The sequence below is a fragment of the Rhamphochromis longiceps genome, linkage group LG5, assembly GCF_057381845.1.
Source record: "Rhamphochromis longiceps isolate RC_006_pf linkage group LG5, R_longiceps_female_GT1.1, whole genome shotgun sequence".
Classification (NCBI taxonomy): domain Eukaryota; kingdom Metazoa; phylum Chordata; class Actinopteri; order Cichliformes; family Cichlidae; genus Rhamphochromis; species Rhamphochromis longiceps.
Window position 1 is genome coordinate 12,373,453 of NC_140561.1, and position 23,655 is coordinate 12,397,107.

The 23,655-nt window shown below is 41.1% G+C and overlaps 1 protein-coding gene across 1 annotated transcript in view; it reads right to left on the reverse strand.

Moving 5' to 3' along the window:
• Positions 1 to 124: 124 nt before the first annotated feature.
• The window catches only part of dnah1 (dynein, axonemal, heavy chain 1), a 38,312-nt gene continuing 14,781 nt past the window's right edge, over positions 125 to 23,655 (reverse strand). The window contains exons 13-78 of the mRNA XM_085407797.1: positions 22,576 to 22,772; positions 22,221 to 22,443; positions 21,932 to 22,051; positions 21,759 to 21,841; positions 21,526 to 21,667; positions 20,976 to 21,131; positions 20,681 to 20,879; positions 20,312 to 20,565; positions 19,859 to 20,071; positions 19,607 to 19,771; positions 19,387 to 19,508; positions 19,052 to 19,157; positions 18,778 to 18,957; positions 18,560 to 18,700; positions 18,275 to 18,438; positions 18,054 to 18,167; positions 17,794 to 17,982; positions 17,597 to 17,702; positions 17,335 to 17,448; positions 17,095 to 17,244; positions 16,564 to 16,650; positions 16,270 to 16,456; positions 16,104 to 16,195; positions 15,874 to 16,028; positions 15,614 to 15,791; positions 15,330 to 15,524; positions 15,112 to 15,231; positions 14,874 to 15,032; positions 14,651 to 14,749; positions 14,425 to 14,565; positions 14,154 to 14,314; positions 13,895 to 14,052; positions 13,499 to 13,672; positions 12,923 to 13,101; positions 12,387 to 12,617; positions 12,010 to 12,206; positions 11,696 to 11,831; positions 11,331 to 11,539; positions 11,081 to 11,252; positions 10,254 to 10,445; positions 10,040 to 10,150; positions 9,704 to 9,889; positions 9,402 to 9,593; positions 9,111 to 9,278; positions 8,815 to 9,006; positions 8,457 to 8,588; positions 8,133 to 8,258; positions 7,903 to 8,022; positions 7,136 to 7,285; positions 6,877 to 7,037; positions 6,464 to 6,689; positions 6,116 to 6,311; positions 5,853 to 6,004; positions 5,567 to 5,767; positions 5,312 to 5,452; positions 5,031 to 5,189; positions 4,383 to 4,514; positions 4,077 to 4,247; positions 3,752 to 3,931; positions 3,317 to 3,493; positions 2,521 to 2,691; positions 2,207 to 2,337; positions 1,615 to 1,759; positions 1,138 to 1,344; positions 719 to 953; positions 125 to 319 (exon numbers count right to left, since the gene is read on the reverse strand). Coding sequence (XP_085263923.1) covers positions 198 to 319; positions 719 to 953; positions 1,138 to 1,344; positions 1,615 to 1,759; positions 2,207 to 2,337; positions 2,521 to 2,691; positions 3,317 to 3,493; positions 3,752 to 3,931; positions 4,077 to 4,247; positions 4,383 to 4,514; positions 5,031 to 5,189; positions 5,312 to 5,452; positions 5,567 to 5,767; positions 5,853 to 6,004; positions 6,116 to 6,311; positions 6,464 to 6,689; positions 6,877 to 7,037; positions 7,136 to 7,285; positions 7,903 to 8,022; positions 8,133 to 8,258; positions 8,457 to 8,588; positions 8,815 to 9,006; positions 9,111 to 9,278; positions 9,402 to 9,593; positions 9,704 to 9,889; positions 10,040 to 10,150; positions 10,254 to 10,445; positions 11,081 to 11,252; positions 11,331 to 11,539; positions 11,696 to 11,831; positions 12,010 to 12,206; positions 12,387 to 12,617; positions 12,923 to 13,101; positions 13,499 to 13,672; positions 13,895 to 14,052; positions 14,154 to 14,314; positions 14,425 to 14,565; positions 14,651 to 14,749; positions 14,874 to 15,032; positions 15,112 to 15,231; positions 15,330 to 15,524; positions 15,614 to 15,791; positions 15,874 to 16,028; positions 16,104 to 16,195; positions 16,270 to 16,456; positions 16,564 to 16,650; positions 17,095 to 17,244; positions 17,335 to 17,448; positions 17,597 to 17,702; positions 17,794 to 17,982; positions 18,054 to 18,167; positions 18,275 to 18,438; positions 18,560 to 18,700; positions 18,778 to 18,957; positions 19,052 to 19,157; positions 19,387 to 19,508; positions 19,607 to 19,771; positions 19,859 to 20,071; positions 20,312 to 20,565; positions 20,681 to 20,879; positions 20,976 to 21,131; positions 21,526 to 21,667; positions 21,759 to 21,841; positions 21,932 to 22,051; positions 22,221 to 22,443; positions 22,576 to 22,772 — 10,644 coding nt within the window. The 3' untranslated portion in view covers positions 125 to 197. The remainder of the gene's footprint in view (positions 320 to 718; positions 954 to 1,137; positions 1,345 to 1,614; positions 1,760 to 2,206; positions 2,338 to 2,520; positions 2,692 to 3,316; positions 3,494 to 3,751; positions 3,932 to 4,076; positions 4,248 to 4,382; positions 4,515 to 5,030; positions 5,190 to 5,311; positions 5,453 to 5,566; positions 5,768 to 5,852; positions 6,005 to 6,115; positions 6,312 to 6,463; positions 6,690 to 6,876; positions 7,038 to 7,135; positions 7,286 to 7,902; positions 8,023 to 8,132; positions 8,259 to 8,456; positions 8,589 to 8,814; positions 9,007 to 9,110; positions 9,279 to 9,401; positions 9,594 to 9,703; positions 9,890 to 10,039; positions 10,151 to 10,253; positions 10,446 to 11,080; positions 11,253 to 11,330; positions 11,540 to 11,695; positions 11,832 to 12,009; positions 12,207 to 12,386; positions 12,618 to 12,922; positions 13,102 to 13,498; positions 13,673 to 13,894; positions 14,053 to 14,153; positions 14,315 to 14,424; positions 14,566 to 14,650; positions 14,750 to 14,873; positions 15,033 to 15,111; positions 15,232 to 15,329; positions 15,525 to 15,613; positions 15,792 to 15,873; positions 16,029 to 16,103; positions 16,196 to 16,269; positions 16,457 to 16,563; positions 16,651 to 17,094; positions 17,245 to 17,334; positions 17,449 to 17,596; positions 17,703 to 17,793; positions 17,983 to 18,053; positions 18,168 to 18,274; positions 18,439 to 18,559; positions 18,701 to 18,777; positions 18,958 to 19,051; positions 19,158 to 19,386; positions 19,509 to 19,606; positions 19,772 to 19,858; positions 20,072 to 20,311; positions 20,566 to 20,680; positions 20,880 to 20,975; positions 21,132 to 21,525; positions 21,668 to 21,758; positions 21,842 to 21,931; positions 22,052 to 22,220; positions 22,444 to 22,575; positions 22,773 to 23,655) is intronic.

Consider the following 23,655-nt stretch of genomic DNA (forward strand, 5'->3'; position numbering starts at 1 on the left):
AGGTGAAACTAGTCAGTGGTAATAACGGTTGTATATTTGGCTGTGCAGAAAATACACACAAAAAAGGATCCAATTACCAAGTGATTTTCGTGATGGTAAATAAACACAGAGGATATTGCTTGTGAACAGTTTATTAGATAGATTAAAGTAGATAACCAATAACTAACAGCAATAACTAATAATAACTAATTTCTCGTTCAATAGTCCAGTGCACAGATGAGTGCAACACCCCGTTTGACCCAGTGCCTCTGGGTGTGATGTGTTGGCAACTCCAATGACACCACATAGTTCGTAGAGTGGCCGGTGGTGGACAGAGTCCCTGCAAAAGCACACAGAGCACTTCAGTGACTTAAAGACAAAAGTGTTTTAAACCATTTCTGTTTTTTCATTGCTACACTGAAGGAAGGATTTGTGAGCAGCCTAAGGTGCCAAGACGTTGGCATTGCGAGTGGAAAAAACTGAGCTGCACTTTCAGATGCTTCATGAAATTAGACCCTCACTGGAGTCTATTTTGGGTGAGTAATAAAACCAGCAAACAGGGATACGCACAAACCTATGACGGCACACCTACTGACTACAGATCATAACCTGAGCCAGAGTTTCACAAACATGGACTTTTCTTTTGTTTTTTCCTCACAAATTTACAAAAAACTCAAATTAATCTATATTATTTCTTATAATCTCTATACTAATCTATATCACTCCTCTATATACTGACCAGCTCGTGTGAGTGTCTTGTAGATAGGGCATACATAGATCCCTGAGGCTGGAGGCTTTCGGTTGGGTTTGGGGATCAGCCAGATGACGGCCATTTGGGTGTAGAGCTCCTTGGGTCTGGACTCTGCGAGCTGACCTGCCTTGTTATCCCAGCGAGCCCCCTCCAGGAATAGACCATGAATGTAGCAGCCTGTGTCTGGTGTTTCTGTTATCTCTGACACTGACTTCACTAATACCTGAAGGATAAATCATCACAAAAAAGTAGGTCAAGACCAGTGAAAACCTGGGTTAGGGTTGGGGTGGGGGTTAAAGTCATTATGAATGTAGCACTTTATATACATACAGATATGAAGCAATGTTCTACATCTGTAAGACTGTTCTTTAAAACATTGCTGCTAGTGAGGCAGCCTACAGTCTGACCTCAAAGTCAAATCCAATCGTGTCAATTGAGGTGCCGAAGCGACGGGCATAATTCTGGAGGGTTCCGGTGAGAAAAGCCTGTGGGAAAAAGAAGCCGCTAATCCAGAACGCAGGTGGAATGCCGTTAGAGATCCATCTCTGTAGGAAATTGATCCTCTGAAGCAGGTCTGACACCCAGGAGGCCAGAGGCTTCAGAGACGGGTAGGCCTGAAGAACGAGAACAGCGGAGTCAAACTGTGCATTCTCAGAAAGCACATTATTACATTTTAGGAGGAGAACAGAAATATCTTTATTTGATTTTCTGCCCAGTGAAATGGCACTTCAAATATTCAAGTCACAAGTGTGCACAATCTAGTGATACAAAAATTTGAAGAAAAAAAAGGATAACAACAGAGAGAAAAAAAGAGAATACATTCACATGTGCAGCCCCTGCTACAAAGTGAGTCACATGTAAAGTAACAGCTGTGTGTGCCTTGCCTTGGCTTTCCACATATCAGGCACCGCATTGTTGAATAAGCTGCGGGCCATAAGCTCGAGCGCGGATGACATCACCACTGAACCTTTCAAAGCCTTCACAATATCTCTGAGACTCAGAGAGATGACCTCCAGCAGCTTGTTATATCTGAAAGATAAAAAACAAACAAACACAATTACAAGTTACTAAAGCACTAATAACCACATGCCCACAGTTTGAGTAAAACGCAATTTTCAGGGCATGACTTACCAGAAATCTACTAATATGTGTGAGGTAATGAGACACTCCCAGATCAGGTTGATTAATGTGCAAAAATTTCTTTTTGTGCATAGTTCCACAAAAACAGATAAGCATTCACCTTGCAGAGGAATGATGAAATGACCCCGTATGTTTCATTCCTCCTCAAATTTCTTCGTGATAACAAAAAACCTTCACTTAATGGACAAAATATTTCTACTCTCTATATATACAAAAAAAAAAAAAGTTTGCTGATCAATACGAATGACTCGGGAGATGCTAAGTCGGATTCTGGGACCTTCAGCCTCCAGACTCACTCTGGACAAATTTCTGACTAATAGTACAGCCTAATGTTACCTGATGACCTCCTGGATGAGCACAGTGTTCATGGACTCCTCGTAGAGCACCGGGTATTTTCCCATCACTTCTTCAATGTCAAAAGGAGGAGGGATCTTTTCAACGATGCCTGCCACTATCTCCTCCACTATCTGTAGCGAAGAAAGAAAAACAGATCATAGACAACACATCACATGCCCCGCACCTCTCAAACTCTATTTAATTACAAAGCAATCAATAACAATTAGTGCTAAATTGAATTATTAAGCAATCAATAACATGATGCTAGTAGTAATAATAAAGACATCTAAAGACAAATGAATCTGTATCGGTACCTCCTCAAGAGTTTTGCCCTCAGCAGATGTAGCTCGGGGCTGGAGACGAACCACAGCTTCTAACAAGCCAAAGGCCTCATTTTGAGCAAAGCTGATGTTAGCGTTGTCATGGAGACCAAAGATCTCAGGTGTGTCATTGATGGGCAAACCACGAATGTATGCCAAATAACCCTAGGGTCACAATTGCCATGACAGCGAGTCAGTCAAGCAGTCAGTGTTTGACATGATCAGAGTTAACATTTTACAGCATTTTTAACAAAATGTCTTGATTGGACTGCATTTCTAGTCTAAGCTTAAATCACAAGCTTTCAGGCTTTTCTGCAATCTGTGTTACTGCAGGCAAATACTCACCGCCTCTCTTGTTATATTTCCTTGTTTGAGAATGGCAGCAAGAAGAGAGAAAACAGTTTCTATTGTTGTGAACTTGTTAAAGAACAAACTCACACAAAGGGAAACACACTGTGGCATTGCAGCACAGTAACTCATGTGATAGTTTAACTTCTCTGAACTGTGGAAACTTTTGTTCTCTATGACTGATTTGTATTTGATGGCTGTGTGACTCATGGTGTTTTACATGACTGATGTTTCCCCCCAGGCTTGGCTAACTTAGCCTTACTTCCAAAAAATGCATATAGCATGACTCTTTTCTGTTTTTTAAAACAAACATACTGTATGCCCCTATTTAAGTTTGATAAGGCACACACTTCCCTTTTATACTTTGCTTGTCTCACAATCAATAGCCTGTTATAAACTCAAAATTATGTATAGTAAACAGAGAGTTCTGAGTTTATCTAACCTTGATATCCAGTTTTGTGTCTATTTGCCGGTAGACTCCAGATGCACAGTAGACGTGATCACTACTGAGGACAGCAGGACAATAGAAGTCCTCCACCACACTGAGCAGACATCGTCTGTCCCAGTCATCTGTCACACGGCCACCATAATTAATCTCTCCTGCAGTGTATTTTAGAACCTGGACAGGTGGAGGACAGCAATGGGAGACAGACAAATGAACATGCTCAGCACAGGCAGATGCACACACATAATTTCTACCAAAAACCAGAACACAGGCGTCTTTCCTAGATGGCCTGTGTTTCTGCTTATAGCTTATACATCAACTATCTGTAAGAAACATTCTTATAACTGTAAGAAACAGTATGTATAAGTAGGAGCAATTTGAAACATCATCTTCAAATAGGTAATGAAACAGAGACAGAAGTGTTGCCTCCACCTTGTATGGGATGTCCTGGTACTCATCCAGGAACATTTTGAGCTGGCTGATACAAATGTTCAGGTCGCCATCAGTGAACTCATAGGGAATGTTGAAGCCCAAAGGGCCAAACTTTCGTCTCTCCAAAGCAATTCCATGGAACAGGCAGAGAGACAGCAGCAAAGACTTAAAGTCTGCTGTCTAGACAAGAAAGAAGAGTAGAGGAACCATTCATAGCAAATCTACACACTGGTTTGAGAAGACTTTACTATATGTTGTCAAACCAAAGCAGCAGGAGCTAAATATGGGAAACCAATCAGAGACACTAGAAGTACTTGAGACAGACCTTGGTGGAAGAGGAGAGAAAATCATTAGTGAGCCTCATGTAGGTTTTCTGTAGGTTGGCCTTGATGCCTCTTGGAGGTTCAATGGTCATCTTGGAACCATTCTGCAGAACAGACACCGGGAACTTATTGCTGGGAAGACTTGTGAGCCACAGGCGGAAGTTCTCGTGCACCTGTACAGGAAAAGAGACAGATTTTTCCCTTGGAATATAAAGGATGAAAAAGCTCTGTGTCCTTGGCTAGTCTAGCATATACACACTGAGGATCTGTTTTGCTTCTGGTTTATATTTGTGTCCTCTTGTTGTCACCTTTAGTGGGTTGATGTTTTCAATAAGTCTCTCCAGGGTAGGCATCCAGCTGGGTGCCAGATGACAGTTCTGGAAAAAAACCCAGTGACCTCTTTCCATGGCATCGTGCATCATACTCTCAGCCCAGGGGCCCTGAATCACACAAATGACAGCATTTCTGATAGGTTTAATCATTATTGGAGAAGCTGGTCTCATAAATAATATTTTGACTGTGGGCCTCAGTGCATCTGCCTACAGCTGAAAGGTTTTGGACACTCAGTTGAAAGACAGAAATTGAGAAGGGGGATACAAAAAGCCTGACACGAGCCAAGATCACGTAATTGCAAGTAATGTGATGCTAATGTCTATTGAACGTCTAAAGTGTGCTGCTAGAAGAATGTTGCCAGCACGGTTTAAGGTTTTTGGACACTGAGTCTGCATTTATCATTCAAGCTTCTTAAGCTCATTTATGGCCCCTAGAGTACATTGTCCTGGAATGGTCATAAATAGTGAAAACAATTAGCACAGCGGTGCTCTCATTCTCATTCTCACCAAGACAAATGACACTGGCCTGGTTCAGTGAAAATGTGATTTACAGCAGATTCCTGTGAGTCAGAGTGTGTGTGTGAGAGAGAGTGAGAATTCCCAGGCCCCCCTTCTAAAACTGACCTGGCCTTGGCCAAGAGAGATGGCGCTCATTTTCTTGGAGAATTGCATGACATCAGCAAATTTGTAGAGGTCAGCAGCAGGGTCGGTGCCAGGGGACAGAACAAAGATCAGGGGAGTGGAGGAAGATGACTCTGCGAAGACGACAGACAGGTCTGATGTCTGCAGAAAGATGGAAAGAGAAATAAGCCATAATTGATGTTATCACATACTGTGTCATAGTGTCATGTTACTGCACACAACTGAGATTTACTATGCATTTTAAGACGGGAGAAGTACTTTACCTGAGGCTCTATGAAGCGCTGTCCTAACTCAGCAGCAACAAAGTCCTGCAGGCCTTGAATGAGGCAGTCAGCCCTCAGACAGCGCAGGACCAACAGCTTCTGGAAAGAGTCCAGGATGACATCCCACGCTCCTGGGAGGGGCTCCCTTTAGGCAAATATACAGACATAAGCACAGCTTGTTAGACACTCACAGCTTCTGCAACGTACAAATGAAGGTGCAAAGTGTGAATGTGTTAGCACGGTGTTTGGCTTTACATGCCTGTGAGGCTGGCTACTGTCAAAAATTTTCTTGAAGCCCTCCAGATGTTCAGGGAAGCTTTGCGCCAGGTTAGAAAAATTTTTCAGAGTGCTGAGGCCTAAAATGTCCTGCCAGGCACGTTCTGACAGCCAGCTTACTGCTGGGTTGGCCAGCTGTTGGACAGGCATTGCTCCAGACAACAGGTAGCGCCACTCGACCTGTCAAAAGGAGGCGATGCAGCTTCATCACGTGTATTTAGGCTGCTTAAAGAAGATGACAGATCCCCTTCTTGCCGTTACTCACCATGTCAATCTTTTTGTCGTTCATCATGATGCGAGCGCACAGGAGAAAGGCAAACATCAGTTTGTGTTTCTCAAACAAGCTGCGACATATATTACCATAGAGGCTGAAGGTGAAATATTCATTGATGTTCCAGATTCTCTCCTCCACTGTGTCTGTGTGAAATATGTCAAGAAAAAAGGTGCTACCATAACATTGTTCACATCTGGTTCTTGTGATTTTGTTATCTTCACACATGTAGTTCAGTGTATAATCTTGCTGACTACCTGCACTTCTAGAGTTGGCAATACCAGACAAAAAGATTCCCAGGAACCACTCCAGAGAGTACTGGTACATTGGGTCAACATTGGACAGATCTGACACGCAGAAGAAGAGGATCTGTGCACGCACAGCCACAGGGACATACTCCAGACGGGCAGCATCAATGTTCTGCTCTGTCTTTTCTGCTGCCTTCACTTTAGCCTGCCAGAAACCCCAACATCGAAAACAGAGCAAATGTGGCTTAAAAGTTTAATGATGCATCACCAACATTTTATGAACAAGGGTGTAAAGAAAATTATTTAAACACTTCCCCGATATACAATATTGGACACAAAACTTTTCCACTGCCTGACCTTGATCTCTCCAGCTTTGATCTTCGAAGCCTCCAACACTCGGATGAGCTCCTCATTGTCCACAGGATTGCCTTCTGTGGAGCTGAGTCGGAACAGTATCTCATCCTCAATTTCTTTCAGTTCCTGCTTCATCTTGGCATTGCTGGTGATTAGCTGGTTCTTTGCAACCTCCAAGTCTTGCTGCTCTTTAGCCACCACCATCCCCAACAACTGGTCTTGTAGACCACTGAATATAAATAGAATGCACAGTCCCACAAATTCAGACCGTATGAGTAAGTATCACTAACAGAAACAGGTTTGCAGGATTCAGGACAATGTCCAAGCAATTACATTTTAACATCCTGCCAATCTTTTCAGTTATGGACTAAATAAATTATAATCACAGCAGATACTAAAATTAAAATGTGTGTTACCTGGGTGACAGGGTGAAGTTTATGAGTGTGACTTTGGCAGAAAACTCTGGAGAGTAGTGTGGGTTGGGCAGCTTGGTTGTGAGGTACATCTTGAAAGACTCGTGGTAGTCGATGAGTGAATCGCCCAGTTTCAGTAAAGTATGGCCTTGCTGCTTAAAAGTCTTAATAGGTGTGAGATAAACATAGTGGTGTGTTAGAAAGGTGAATAACACTGAAATAAAAAGAACCATTTGTTTGCAGCAGGTGTGTGAGTAATTACCTGTTGTAACAGGACAGGTTCTAGAGCAGGATCTAGTTCTTCCCCCACATTCTCTAAGAGGCAGGGTTTACCGAAGCGGATTGCATTCTCAAGCCTGCGCAGGAAGTCCCGGTCACTGAGTTTCACAACCTCCAACCCACTGTCCTTTTCCTGGGTGACCACAGGAAACATTTATGAGTAAGCAGTAAATCAAAAATCTATTTAAGCATGTATGTGTTAATAATATGTCCAGAGTTTGTTACACATCACTGCAGGTACCTGTGATGTTGTTGTTAACATATTAATTATGTGCACTAGAAACTTTATGATACTGACACTTGATCATATAATTACATATCACATTAAAAAAAATAAATTAAAGGAACACTTTTTAATCAGACTATAGCATCAAGATAGTTAAACTTATGGGATATTGATGTGGTCAGTTAAGTAGCGGTTGGGGTCAGTTTCAGTTTCAGCTGCTTTGGTGTTAATGACACTAACAACAGGTACACTGGAGGGTCAATGAGGCAAAAACAGCAATAATTTTACAGGTAGAGGCCACTGACATCTTCCCCTTCTCATCTTTTCAGCCTTCCGTAGGTCAATCATTTTCATTTCCATCAAACAATGTGGCATCCTGTAATTCCTAACACAATCCCAAGCAAATATCTGTATAGTTAAATGTATGTTAAAGTGTTCCTTTATCTTTTTTGGGCAGTGTATATCCAAATACTGCTCTTTTTCTTCTCTCAAGTTTTGACATAATCAGCACAGTTTGACCTCACCATGTTTTTAATCCATGTGTTTGCTTGTCCCTGAGGATCAATGAAGAGGGCCCAGCGCAGAGAGTACTGAGAAATCACACCATTTTCCACAGAAAGGTTGTCCTTGGGCAAACCTGCTATCTACAGGCACATAGAAATAAAAAATAACATTAACACAATAAAAAGTCAAATTAACCCAGAAAGGGTGAAAAAACAAAATAAGGCACTCCTATGAATAAATTGCCTCCAACCTGCCAGGTGCGGATGTTCACTGGATCTCCCAGAGTGCTGACCAGGTTGGGTACATCAGTGTGTGGAACACCCAGCTCTTTGAAACCTTTCAGCAATTCTTTAGCCATGGCTGCTCGGTACTCTCCCTGCCCCCCCCCCCCCCCCCCCCAAAAAAAACCCCAAACAAACAAAAAAACAAAAACAAAAATAATCAACACACAAATTATGCTTCATTGATAACTGCATATACAGTATATTGTATTGTGGGAGAGGACCAGATGGAGACATGCTAAAATGAGGAATATAGACAGATACAGTGCAACATTTTATTATGATAAACTTACAGTGAAGGGTCCCAAGTATGCAATATATCCTGCAGACAGAAGCATGTCACCGGCTACGTTACTGATCATGTAATCCAAATGTTGTACTGTCTCCTTCCAACGCACTTTTTCATCTGCCAATCCACCAATAAGCTGGGAAATATAAAAACAGACTAACATTTAAGGACACATAGTAACTGGTATCGTAAACCTTTCTGCTTTCTGTTGTTTTATTTTTTCATATTTATGTATATGTTCCAAACAGTTTTAGTATATAGACTGAAACAATTGCATTACTATATAAGTTAATGTGTTGTTTCTAACTGCTTGATTTGGCCATGTGGGTTGTAACTGTAATTTTTACTCCCAGTTGTCTGACCTTGTCTGCTCGGACGAGGCGAGCCTCACATAGTTGATACTTATTGTCCAGCTCGTCCTTCTTAGCTAGGCAGTCCTGGTACTTGGCCTGCAAAGTGGCAATCCCAGCTTCAACTCCTGCCAGTTTCTCTTTGGCTTTATCCAGATTTCGCTGGGTTTCTGCTAAGTCCTCTTGGGCTGCCTGGAGAGCTATCTGCACGCAAATTTACACATTTACTGTTTTGATGACTCTGTTATCTGAAAGACATATTACTATATCAATTGTATGTCACACATAAATAATTAACACAGTTTTACCCTTTTAGGTTCCACAGCCTTCGCCACAAAGTTATATGCATGCATGGCTCGCACCCACTGGCAAATGGAAGTGCAAGCTTTGGAAATCTTGGCAATGGAAGCTGGCTGAAATTCCTCATTATCTATATATGGCTGGATTAAGCTGATCACATTCTCTGGGATGTTATCCTGCAGTATAGGAGGCAGAAAAAGCTGCTTTTAATACACTGCAAACATCAAACACTGAAACTTGAAGCATAAACTCAAATCTGAGAAAGTCAACAATAACGTTCTCGTCAATACATACTACACCTTATCATATTTGAAGAGACTTTCCAGAAACTTTCCAGGGTCCTGGAGCAGACCCTTCCCAGGCTCCCAGTAGTCATCAACCTTGGTGCCAGGTTTCTCCCCGGGTACCTTTTTGGGTTTGATGCCTTTCATAATGCACACTGCTTCAATAACCAGCTTTACACCTTGAGGAGGTCGCTGCATGGCTCGCACCTATATAAACCCCCCAAACAAAAAACAACTAAAAAGTTACTGATACTGTACATCTGCACATATCTGATATGTGAGAAATATCTTAGCCAGTCATTATCAAAATCCCTGACCTCAGTGACATCATTCTTGTTGAGTGACTTGAGGCTGGCCAGGGCGGCATCCAAGGCTGGCAGAGCTTCGTCTAAGTCTCTCTGAGCATCTGCTGCAATGGCTCCTGCAACACGGGCCTTCTCTGAAGCTTTTGCCTCCTCTTCTTGCACTGACCTACGGGTCTCCTCTGCAACCACTGTGTCTTTCTAGTAATGTAGAGTAAGAATTACACTCAACATACACATACAAAGCATACACATCTCATACAATGCTGAACAAAAGAAACTGGTCCCAGATTTGGTTGCTCTAACTCTGACTGTATTGTGGTCAAGAAAACTACATTAATGTTTTCTTACTTTAATGGTCTCCATGGTAACTTTAGTGTCCTTAGCAGCCTCCTCCAAAAGAGGTCTCATGGTCTCCAGCTCCTCTTGCATTTTACTCACACCTTCAGCAGTGCTAAGAAGCTACAGGACCATCATATAACAGACATTCAACTAAGACTTCTCATTAAATGCATGAATTTAAACCGTGAACCATGAATTTTCTTGTTATTATACAATGCCTTGCCTTCTCCAGACCAGTATTCATGCGTTGTCGAGAACCAGACAGCTCTTGTTTTTTGCGTCTAATGAGATCTGAGAAGATTTTGAACAGTTCCAGGTAGCTTTTAGGTGTGACATAATTGTGTCGAGAGAGTTCAGCCATGTACTGTTCACTCTTCCTGGCCACCATCTGGTGAATCCTCACACACATTGTTGTCTACAAAAAAAAAATCAGTTAGGAAAAAAAAAATATAGTCACTAGTGTAGCTATTTGTGTCACCTTACAAAATCAAAGGATAAAACTGTGTTGTAGAGACCTGGAAGCTGCTTTTTGTGTATATTAATGCATCAGAAACGTTTACATTTGCTCTAAATCCAAACAGCAGAAGCAGAAATGCAGATTCTTGGCACAGCAAAACACAAACCCGTAACAGTTTAAGAGTAATTTTTCAGATTACTGTACATTTTCCCTAAAATTTCCAAACGATTCATTTTTATCTCTTAGGTCTGAACAATTTTGTGCATAGTTGCAAATAATGAAGGATTTTAGAACAGAGCAGGATGGGTTTTTTTTTTTTTTTTTTAACTTATTTGGCCCTTAATGTGAAAAAAGAAAGCATAAAGACAGATGCTGACTATATAGGGAATAAAAATGATCAATTAACCCATGAAAAAGGAAAGTATACAATGCTAACTCTCAAACTTAACACCGGTGGCAAATTGGCTTCATCTTTAAATGTGTGAAAGCTATCACCATGGTTGCTACAATGTCTTATTTTTATTACATATACTTTGAACATAGTGCTTTCTGGCTTTGTCTACATGCATAGACACAAAATCCAGGATTCTCACCAGTCCCCTCATGGCAGTTGGGTTTGCTTCCACTTGAGGTATCTCACTAAGAAATGATGTGGCCACAGCCAGGAGAGCCTCCTCTGGCCAAGTGCTGAACCAGTCTATGGTACAACACGTCACCAGTGAAGGAAACTGCCTCATTCGTGCACGAAACACCTCACCGATGGGACTGTAGTGGAAAAAAAGAAGAATGCAAATATAAGCAGCAGGAAAGGGAGATTACACATTAAAACTCAGCGTTACTAACCTCATGCAGAGAACAGTGTGAATATTGCTGCGAACTCTCCTGATGTAGGCAGCCATAAGATTGGCTTTAGTTGGCTGGTGGCCCAGGTCTAGCACCACTGGCTTCATTCCCATCAGGATACGCTCCTGCTCATCTGATGCATACAGGTTGGGCACATCACCGCTATTCAAAATGCTGTTGATATCCTCCAGGAACAACTCACTCTTAATCTGGTGATTGGACATTTAACAGTTAACTTTTAACAGTGAGTTTAAAAATTGACTCAGGTTTTGCGTAGTAAGTAAAAGTACATATCCACACATGTAGTTTCTTCAGCTTATTATACAGTCAAGAATATCAGATGGTAAGAATGTGCGGCAGTATACCTGTGTGTCTACAAAGAGGAAGGTGATCTGCTGGTTCTGGAGGCCTGCCTTAAACATGATGTTTTTAATATCTTCTCTCCACTCAGTGTGGCCATAGTTCTTAGAGAGCTCAATCTGGAAACACTCATATTCTGATCTGAGTATGAACAAATGCTTTGTGAAAGCTGAGCCACAACATGATTGGAGCACATTCTCCATGTTTCTATAACAATTAAACTTTAACGTAAAATAAAAGCAACCAAAGGCTGATAGTTGTATGTTACTGAATCTACATCTCAAATACATCTCAGCTATAAGAATGATAGGAATCTTACATATAAGAGGCCAGCTTAGTGAGTGACTGGCGTCCACTGCCACCCACTCCAAGGAGCAGGGCATTGCCTAGGGGCTGCCGCAAGATCCGCCTGATACGACACACGTGCTCAATGGCATCCATAAAGAGCACCAGTTTCATCTTGGTCATGCTGATGTGATTGTAGTCTTCTATGTACTCCTCCATTACTTTTACCAACTAGACAATTTCATATAAAGAAAAACAAGATTAAAATTAGTTCTGCTGAAAGGACAAAAACACATTCATGAGGCCAACAGAAAAAGATCCATGATTATAAATCAGCTGTTTGAAAAAGTGAAAAAAAAAAAAAAAATCACCCACCGAAACAATTTTTAAGGCTGGAGTAACAGCGCTCACCTTCTCTTTGTCATCTATGAGTTTATAGCCTTTGTGGTCAGCTCTGGGATCCATGAAATCTCCGTACAAAACAGGATGGCAGGGGACAACCTCTTCAAAGCAGCAGTCAAATTCCTCAATGCAGTCTTTCAGGACCCCTTTGAACCACTCTCTATCCTCATCACACACCAGGCGGTCCTGGAAAATCCGGCAGCTTTCGTGGTACCACAGGTGGAGCAGCTGTACTTTATCCTAAAATAAACAAGCAAAAAAACCCAAACAAAAAAGCTAACTTTGGACTTGGGATTTTAAAATAATCTCAGCAGTTGCCACTGAATTATTAATGCTCTGCTCATATCTGTAAGTCCTGTCGTCTGAGTTTTGCAGGTCGATCTTAAAGTGCTATAATGTAATGACATTACTTATTTCATTGGTTACAGTAAAGAATAAAGTCATGTGACATTAGGAAACGAAAGGATAGACCTACAATGTATTCAACATTATAAATATGACTATTTAATCATAACTACCAACATAACTAATCATGTCAGACTCACCTCTATCATTCTAGCTTCAGCCATGAGGATGCCCTGAAAGACTTTGGATAGATCTCTGAGATTGAAAGTGTAATGGGATTTGGCTGGAGTTGGGAGCAACTGGGAGGTAATGGTAGAGTAGACTCGGATAGTGGCATCTACAAGAGACTCATTCAGTGGCTGGATTGTTGGTACGGGTGCTGATAGGAAAAAAAGAGAGAGATAGAGAGACACACAGAGAAATAAAGAAATGCATTAGATTGGAAGACTTTCACAAAGCACTGGTCCAAGTTTGTTTTTTCCAAAATCCTCCATTTAACAATTGAGCTGTTTTACCTGACCATAATTCAAAAACACTTTAGTTCTTTTTGTATTAAAGAAACACGTATAAAACTGACTGAGTATTAGGAACATTTCCATTTTCTCTATCCCTAAACTCACTGCCTGGTTCCTTTTTATTCATATTTCCATGTGAAAGAGAACAAATAATGAGCCAGAATGGTTTTTAGGCTAATATCTATCCTGCATTCACTAACATAACGTTAACATGTGGTCTTAAATTCAAACCCAGTGGTAGGACTCGGTAGTTCTGCTTACCCATCCAACTTCCTAGAATGGTAGAAAAAATGTTTTTCTTGCTGGCATCATCCAGTTCAGTAAACGACAAGAAGTTGAAGTGGCGTGTGAGGCGCTGAGTTATCGGGTTTCGCCCTCCACCTGGGGGTCCCATGGCACAGGCAAAATTGATATCCACTAGTTGCCTGAAAGTCCCTGTGTACCAACAAAAAGAGAACGCTTCATTTCTGATCCAAAATATTGAAATAAAACACAAATTTTAGTGTTGGAACATGAACGATCAATGTTGTAAGAATGTCCTCAGATGGTACAACTAGGCAATTAATACAAAATGAAGCTAAAAGGTTCAAATGTTTACACAGAAATATTCCTGGGAACAGTAAAAGTGAGAACATGAAATAGGCTGAAAGCTCTCACCTATCTGAGTCCTGTCGTACCAGCCTCCGTGGTCCATCCACTGCCTCAGCAGTTCAATGGGAGGCTGAGCCCCATAGGTCTCCAACATGGGCATGTTTAGGTCATCGATGAAAAATACAAAGTACTTCCCTATTGGAGGTCCAAACACACCTTTCCACCTGACACACAAGCACATGCACCAATCAAAGGGCGAGGCTCAGCGATATTGTTGCCTTGCTGAAAATATCTAGTTGGTTTAATTTGGAACACATCTCGGTACCTTTTGTCTACTTTGCTGTCAATGAAATCTTGAGTCTGATTGGCTGAAGTGCGGGCAGAGAACATGAGGAAGTGTGTGATATACTCAGCAGACATGCTATTTAGCAACTTATTTGACATGGTCAGGGTCTTTCCTGTGCCAGTTGGCCCAATACAGAGCACCTGGAAACACACACACATTAAACAGATTAAACTGTTTTAATCTTTTCAACATTTTCAACTTTCCATTGAAAACCTTAAAAATTACTTTAATCACAGGAAGCTGCACTCACAGGTTTCTTGTTGGTTAAAAGCATATCCAACAGGAAAGACATTCTCACTGTGTCTGCAGTTGGAACAATAATGTCTGAAAAATTTGTTTCTGGGGTGATTACTACACTCTCTGCATACTTCATCCAGCTGACCCACTGGACCTATAGTACAGAAAAAAGGCTGACTCAGCAAAAAATGAAGCGATAGTTTCATCTAACATCTATGCAAAAATTTCTGTTCGTTTACTTTTCCTCCCTCATCTTCATCGTCACCATCCTGATTCCTTATTCCATCATCAAGTCTGTAGTCATACACCGAGCCTTCTTCTGGAAAACACAAGTTGATCTGAAGGAGAAATACATTTACAATGTTGAAATAAACTGCTGTCAAAAATTATCCAGTGAACATATATTATACTTAATATATATTCAATGTGTCTGGGATGCCAAAGCAAAGATGATAAGCTGACCCTCTCTTCTCCCATTTTGCTTCTGAGCCACGCACTGAAGCGCTGGCAACTAGCTGCATCTCCTGTGGCTCCTACACTCCACACCAGACAGAAAAAGAACCAGGGCTCAATCAGCTCCTTTAGATGGTCCAATTTCGCTTGAGGTGGTGGCCTCTCACCCTAAACAATGATGAAAGACTTGTGAGGGAAGGATGAGTATTATAAGAGACATTCTGACACAGCCAAGATTGACACAAACCTCTTTAATATTGAAGGGAGTGAAGAAGCAATCCATCATTTTAAGCAGACTACAGGTAAGGTTGCTGTCCAGAGATGCGATGACCTCCTTTACTGAAGTGCGGACAAATGTAATGGAGTCCTGAATAAAATACAGAGAATTAAACTGTTTTTATAAACACTGTAACAGCCAGAAGCTTTAATATTATACTGTCTCAGTTATGTTGACTACTCTTTTACCTGCAGAAACCTGTCAAACAGAGAGCTGAGCATCTCTTTGTATGGTTTCAGGGCTTTAGGAATCTGCCTCAGCCAGCACTCTGTGAAAGGGGTGAGTCCCAGAATACTTGGCTCCAAGTAAACCATACCACAGCGAGACACTGTAGCCGGAGATGCAACTGCCAGGTCCTGCACCTCAAACATCATGGTCATTACCTACTCGAGAAAGATGCAAAACAAAATTGGTGAAGAGATAACAGACTGACTGAAAACCCAAGGTTGGGAAAACGAAACCTTCATCTTACGTCGGTGAGCTTAATGATTTCGCCAGAGCTGAGACAAAGCTTTTTGTTGTCATCCAGGACAGTGTTCAAGTTCTCAATCCACACAGCATCCACTGGCCCGTCAAACATGTACCACTTTTTCTTCTGGTCCATAGATGCTACGCCTTGGCGAATAAGACACGAGAGGATACCGTCTGTCCTACACGGGTGGAAAAAAAGCCAAAATGTTGGTGCCTTTTTTTAAACTCCTCTATAAATCGTGTCAGAAGGGGCATTCTTACCACTCATGTGTGAGCAGGTCATACTCTCCATAAAGTTGTCCCATGGTAATTGACTTTGGGTTGAGGACATATGTTTGAACAGCCTCGTAAACACCACCGCTCACAGAGGGCTGGCCCTCCAGAGCTGTTATTGCTGCACCTAGAATCTCATAACACTAAAATGCACAGTGTTTATTAAGATAAAGTAACACAAAAACATTAAACACAAGAACAACATGAAAATGACTCACTTTGGTTTTCCCTGATCCAGAAGGTCCCACCAACATCAGGCCATGTCTCACCACAGTGGTTTCATACAGCTGAATACACTTATTAATATACCCTGGAATGCCCACCAGTTCTGTTATTAACTCATTCAAAAATAAAGACAAAAGAAACACTTTTAGAAACACTGACCATCGACATCTTTGAGGTTCTTCGCAGTGCAGACATTACGAATGGACTCTTCCAGTGTGCCATAATTGATCGGCTCCTGTTTTATCTTGGGAAAAAGATCAGACACGATGCCATTGAAGAGCTTCAGGTCGTCCTGTAAAAACTTTGGTACATTGACATCTTGAATGGCCCGAAGACAAATCAGCTCCTACAGGACAGATTGAAAAATAATATCATTTTTAAATTTGTAATCAAAAGATTTTTCACAGCTCACAAATCTACTTCTAGATACACACAAGAGAAAAATAATGGCACCTCGTTCATGTTCGGATTTTCCCTTTTTAGGTTTCCAGCAGCTGAGATCACAGTCTTAACAGCTCTCATACCAAAATCATAATGATCCTTCACAGGACAAAACACAAAGGTCATCACAGAGTTCAACTCTTTGTAACATTATGACTGTACATACAGTTTAATGTCCTATTTGCCAATTTTACAAAGTCAAAAACTAATAAAAACAAAAATGAATTTCTGTTCAAACTGACCAGATTTACTGCAGTTTAGTTAGCTGTTCTCATCATTTAGTAAACAACAAACACAACATGAACATCAATATTAAAGCAAAACTACACAAACCACAAAAAAATTACCAGAAAAAAGCAGAAAATTTGAAGACTCTCTACCAATGAGTGATAAAAATGCTCACTGGTAGAGAGTAGTGTATCACTCCCAACTGTGGCAGATTGTGTATAAAATACAATCGTTTCAGTTTTCTGCTGTAAATGACACTGGTGGTGCCATTTATAGCATCTATGAGGAGGTATGAAGACTCCTCTGAGTTCATACCTGAGAGCTCAGCTGTTCAGAGGAGAGTTTGAAAGTTGTTGTGATCTTGTTGGAGAGAACTTTGGCATCACTGAAGCCAAATGAGTATAGGGAGATCTCAGCTATCATCGCATAGTTAGGGACCATCATGGCCACGGGACGAAACAGGGCCTGTGGAAGATGTGATCTCATTTTTTGAACCTCATCAGCTTATCCTCAGTGTTACAATGACACAATTAAGTTCGAGTTATCATGTCAAACCTTGAGATTGTCAGGCAGTTCTGTGCGGCCAGCATAACCAGGATTCATAGTGATGAATACCGCGCAAGAGGGGACAAGAGGGATCTCTACCCCCTCGAACACAAACCTCTCTGCCTAAAAAAATAACATACATAACATGCATAATTATCTTTTATAAAAAGAATTAGGTAATATATATGTATACATATTTAAGTGATACTTAAATCTGTAGCTGGTAGGTAGGGGGGTGTGAAAGTGTAAAAAAGTGCAATCAGCTTCTCACCCGTTGCTGCTGGGCCTTTTGTATAGTGGTGATCTGCTGCGCCACCACGGACAACACTTCAACATCAATACGATTAAACTCATCAAAGCAGGCCCAGGCACCAGAGCTACAAAGTGTGAGCCAGATAAGGAATCACAAATGTACGGTGCTACATTTTGTAACAGCTGAATCATTGTGTCATACCAACAAGCTGTTACCTGGCCAGTCCTTTGAGAAATTTGCCCATTGCAATAAAGTCCAGCTGATCAGAACAGTTGAAAACTACCGTCTGGATCGCCAGAGCCTTTCCAAGGTCTTTAGTTGTTTCTGTCTTTCCTGTGCCTGCTGGACCTGCGGGTGCCCCTCCAAACTTCAGGTGCAGAGCTCCTGTCAGGGTCAAGTAGCATCTAAAAAAGCCAGATTAGTGTTCAAACTGGTGAATGATATTCAGTTAAAAGCAGGGTAGAGTAACCTTTACCTGTCAGTGAGTGGAGTGATGACCAGCCGCCCAGAGTTACCAAGGTACTCGTAGCCATACAGGAATTCTGCATTCACTGCGCGGATGTACAAATCACCTTTTGCCCAGTAGTATCTACAAACAGCATCGCATAAATGTAACACTCCTTCTGCACCTACAATGTTTCACATTTACCCCATGAAGGAACTGAAGTAAAAACAACAGCAAAATAAGAAGGAAACCTTAGCTGGCTGATCCACTCAAAGTCATTGATGCTTGAGACCTCCTGCTCCACCATTTTGGCTGCTACATCTTTAGCATGGACTTCTATGACAATAAGGGCAGACAGCACAGCTCGCTGCATCTTGGAGAGCTGTCCTCGCACAAGCTTCACCAAGTCCCCCAACTTCACAAAAAAAGGTAGAATGTTAACAAGGTTGTTAGACTCTCGTGTGAACAGTGTTCAGTGCAATGAGAGCCATAAAATGGCAATATTTTTGACTGGCTAGTCTAAATCACATCCACACCTGTGTCTGTAGTTGGGGATAAAGACGAGTGGCTAAGTTTCTCTGCTCCAAAGCATCTGACACCTCAGCGGTCCAGAAAACCTGACAGCCTGCTATCACCACTTGACCAGGCCATGATAACACCCACTCTACACGTGGTTGCTGAGAAAATAGATCACATAGCATCTTATTGAAATGCCTATTACGTGTGAAAAACAATAAAATTCAGGTTCATGTACCTCATGGTAGTCTTTGAGTGACCGGTCAATGTTATCTCTTAAAGTAGCTTTCATAGACTTCTCCACATCCCTCAGCCAGTCCTCCACATTACCAGTAGGACAAACTGGAAAGAACAGTTTTACCTGTTCCCCTTCTCCAGAGTACATGTGTGTGATCTGCAGGTCTGACTGAAACTGAAGCTAAGAAACGATAGAAATCCAACTTCATTACTTAACTACTTTAGCCATGTTTTGCACATGTTGTCTTAATATGTAATAGTGAGCCAAAGCAAACCTGTGCAATATTCTCGAAGCATTTACGCAGGTGTGGCTGAACTGCAGTGGGATCTTTGGTTTGGGACAGAATCTCCAGGAGCTCATCATCTGACAGGAAGTAAAACCTACAAGCAAATATTTAGGGTGCATCAAACACAGTTACTTTGTTACCTACACTCAAAATCTTTATAACAGGTAACAGGAAAAGGCAGTTTTGAGGGGTTTCCTCACTGTTTGGGACGGCACGTAGAAAAAGTTGATTTACAAAAGCTCTTCACGTAAAATTAAAAAAATAAATAATTAATTTTAAAAAATATATATTTTTAACGCTGATCTATTTTGTCTGTGTCTTACCTGGGGAATAAACTTCGTTTTGTTTCCAAGTACTCACTGAGACCCTTCTGCACCTGTTCCAAAAGTCCGTTACAATTCTTAAGTTGCGTTAGTAGATGAGCATCTGGAAACAGATCGATCACCTAGAAACATTCACAAAAACAATCATATATAGTCCACAACAACTTGTGAACCACCAGTATTCTCTAGTTCCACACAGAACTCTAAACCTCTCTCTGACCTTTCGATTATTAAAGGCACTTTTCATAATACTCCTCCAATTTTGCTCCATTTGCTGGTATCTTTTTCCTTCTGTAGGCAGCTGCTGATTGATGTCATCAGAACTGAATATGGGTTCTAGGTACAGCCACGAACGCTGGCACATCAGCCACTCCTCCAGTACATCCTGTATACACCAAAAGAGGGCAGCAGCACAACATGAGAAACACAAATCACAAGACTTCCACAGCTGATAGGTGTCTATGTTGTGCACCTGAGTCATTCTGAGCTTGCTTTCCCAGGAGTTGATTCGTGCCTCAAATGTTTTTTTGAAGGGGGACAAGGACATGCTCTGTGTCATGACAATGTGGTCATCGAGCAACTGAGACACTTCATCTGGGCTCGTTAAAATGTAAGTTCCTGTGTTCTTGTAGGGCAAAACATCAATGACTACTGTGGACCACTCTTTTTCCATCTTTTCCAGGGCCTGGGTGAAAAGGTATGGGAGAAAAGAGGAAGCAGCATCAGTTTTAGCTAAAAAAAAAAAAATATCACACACTGACAGTGTACATAGCCAAAATGAGTAGAGTCCCTAGTGCTTTAAAACAGCAGAAGCATCCCTATCTGAACTACATTTTGCAGATGATAAAAAAAGACACAACATTAAAAAAATTTTTTACAAACACTATATGAAACAGTTTAAACAAGGATTCTTGTTCAGCAGCACCTGTTCAATAGAGTATTCTTTCCCAGCCACCTCGGCCACTTGAGCTATGTCATCCACGTAGTTCTGTAGGCCAAGCTCCAGGCAGTGAGACAGGGTCAAGTTGGCTTTAGGCATGACTTTAATTTGAGTGCGTTCTGAAAGCATCTCCCAGTGGCGGCTCTTCATCCCTGGGTTCCTTAGTCCCTGAATTAGAGGGACGTAAGGACGGAAGTCCTCAATCTTGCTGAGAATTAGATTTGCCACCATTTGGCAGTCTAGAGTTGTGTAAGACACCAAGAAAAGCCCATTAAAAAACAACAATGTCAGTCATATTTTGAAATGGAAGGCACAGCTTTGTGAAGTTTAAATGGTAATACACGTATCACCTACCAGGAATGTCGTTGAACTGTTTAATACATTTGTGGATGGTCTTGTAGGCTTCAGTGACAATGTGCTCAACCTGCTCAGGATCAATGGAAGACAGTGGGTCACAGAACCAGCTTTCACTCCAGCGCAGCCAATCAGAGGTGGTGGTCCATAAATCTCTATAAGGCTGGAAGTCTTTTACAAGCTTCTGCACACGGTCATACTGTAATAAACATTAATGCCCATAATAAATAGATACTCTTTAGTTTTTGAATTAATCACACAAAAATCCTTTAACCCGAGCCACTGTTTTACTTACATTTGTGACTGTCATGCCGAACAAGCGTTCCCTGTTGTTGTAAATTTGGGCCATAGTTTGGCACTCCTTAAGTTGCTTGCTTGTCTGCCTGACCTTGTTGGCCATCTCATGGGCATGATCAATGTCTCCATGGCTCGCAAACCTAGCAACAATCATCTAGAAACATACAGTGACTACTTTAGAACCATGCAACATCAGTATAATTAGAAGCTCTGTCATATAGTGGACACGCTGCTCTAAGTGTCTGCTTAATAAAGCAAAAAACAATTCAAATCAGTTTTATCTACGTAGCACCAATTCACAACAAGAGTTGCTCCAGGGCACTTTATTTTGTAAGGTAAAGACCCTACAAAAATACAGACAAAACTCCAGCAAACAGATGACCCCCTTTGATGACGGTCTTGGCGACATTTGGTATAAAAAACTCAGTTTTAACAGGAAGAAACCTCCAGCTAAAAGTCTGTGAAGGTTCTCAGTCATCCAGGTCATCGTAGTCTAAGGAGCTTGGAAAGAAAAGCTAAAAGTAAAAAATATAGTCGATTGAGTTGACCTGTAGATTAGCTAAATGCTCCTCAAAGTTGCTCTGCTCAGTTAGATGGATCTTGCGGAAGCACTCCTCATCCTCCAAGTGCTGGGTGGCTACTGGTTCCATTTGGTTGATTATCTTTTGTGGCCATTCAATGGCTTTCCACCTGCACAGATAAGTCACTATAAATCTCACAAAGTCTCCTACAAGGTATCTAAAACAAATTCCCTTTTAACTAACGCTAATCATACACTTACTTTTTGTTGACATCATTGTTGGGAAGAGAGTGGAAAAATTCTTCTATGAGCTCGTAGTCTGACAAGGTCTTGGCAAGATGTTCCTGTTTGCAGATGAGAAAAAGAAGGATGGATTCATAAAGTAATTCTTAATTTAATATGTACTACAGAAACACCCACTTCACCCATTCGACCTTGTAACTCTTAAGCTGTTCTGGGATTTGTTTCATCCACTGCCTCTTTTCACTCAGTTCCTCGATGCCAAAGGGTTTCTCACGTAGCTTTCTGTTAATAATTTCACATTCTTCACATGCCTACACATAAAAAAATAACCAAAATTTAAGAGAAAAACAAGAAAAATGTCATTTCAAGCTGAATTTAAGGATGTCTTTAAAAATAAATAAAAATAAATAAATGAATAAATAAATAGCAATTAAAGTTATTATTATTCATGTTCTCTTAGAAGAAAATATTTAGCCTTACCTGGTCAACCTGAATACGTAGCTTCAGAGCAAGGTGGTCTAGTAGTGCCGTGGCTAACTCCTTTCTCTTTTCTGAGAGAGACTTGCGTACCCCGTTAACACAAACATGAAATGGACCAATCACTAGGGAGGATGGCAAGGACTGTTCAATTATTCTCTTTTCTTTGAGATGCTGCTGCACCTCTTTTTTCAGTTCTTGGGATGTCATTTCTGCACCACAAGATCTGGTAGCCAAATGATGGGGACATGAGAGAAACAAGAAAAGCACGAGTTCATTCAGTAATAGGCCACATATCCAACAGACCCACATCTCACACTTGTGAAAAGTGGGCACGTCACTTCAAACACAGACTTACGTGAGAATGTAAGCTTGTATGTCCAAATTGTGCAGCTCTAAGTACTTCTCATACTCAGCAGCATAAGCCCTGAGAGGTATGGTTGCTTGTATTAGAACATTACGGATGTTCTCCCTCAGCTCGGTTATTTGTGGTTCCTCCAAATGCACTGACTCAAGTAAAGGCTCCCCAACCATAAATAACTTCTGCAACACAAACTGGTACAGGCACATGCAAAACTATTCAAATATCAGTGTCACTTTCAAGATTCATCATTATAAGAGTACCCCCCATTTCTTTGCATTTTACTTCCAAGGAGCTAGAGCTTCTTCTGATTTTCCAAAGTAGTCTTGAGCAATACAGGGAGTGCAGAATTATTAGGCAAGTTGTATTTTTGAGGAATAATTTTATTATTGAACAACAACCATGTTCTCAATGAACCCAAAAAACTCATTAATATCAAAGCTGAATGTTTTTGGAAGTAGTTTTTAGTTTGTTTTTAGTTGTAGCTATTTTAGGGGGATATCTGTGTGTGCAGGTGACTATTACTGTGCATAATTATTAGGCAACTTAACAAAAAACAAATATATACCCATTTCAATTATTTATTTTTACCAGTGAAACCAATATAACATCTCCACATTCACAAATATACATTTCTGACATTCAAAAACAAAACAAAAACAAATCAGCGACCAATATAGCCACCTTTCTTTGCAAGGACACTCAAAAGCCTGCCATCCATGGATTCTGTCAGTGTTTTGATCTGTTCACCATCAACATTGCGTGCAGCAGCAACCACAGCCTCCCAGACACTGTTCAGAGAGGTGTACTGTTTTCCCTCCTTGTAAATCTCACATTTGATGATGGACCACAGGTTCTCAATGGGGTTCAGATCAGGTGAACAAGGAGGCCATGTCATTAGTTTTTCTTCTTTTATACCCTTTCTTGCCAGCCACGCTGTGGAGTACTTGGACGCGTGTGATGGAGCATTGTCCTGCATGAAAATCATGTTTTTCTTGAAGGATGCAGACTTCTTCCTGTACCACTGCTTGAAGAAGGTGTCTTCCAGAAACTGGCAGTAGGACTGGGAGTTGAGCT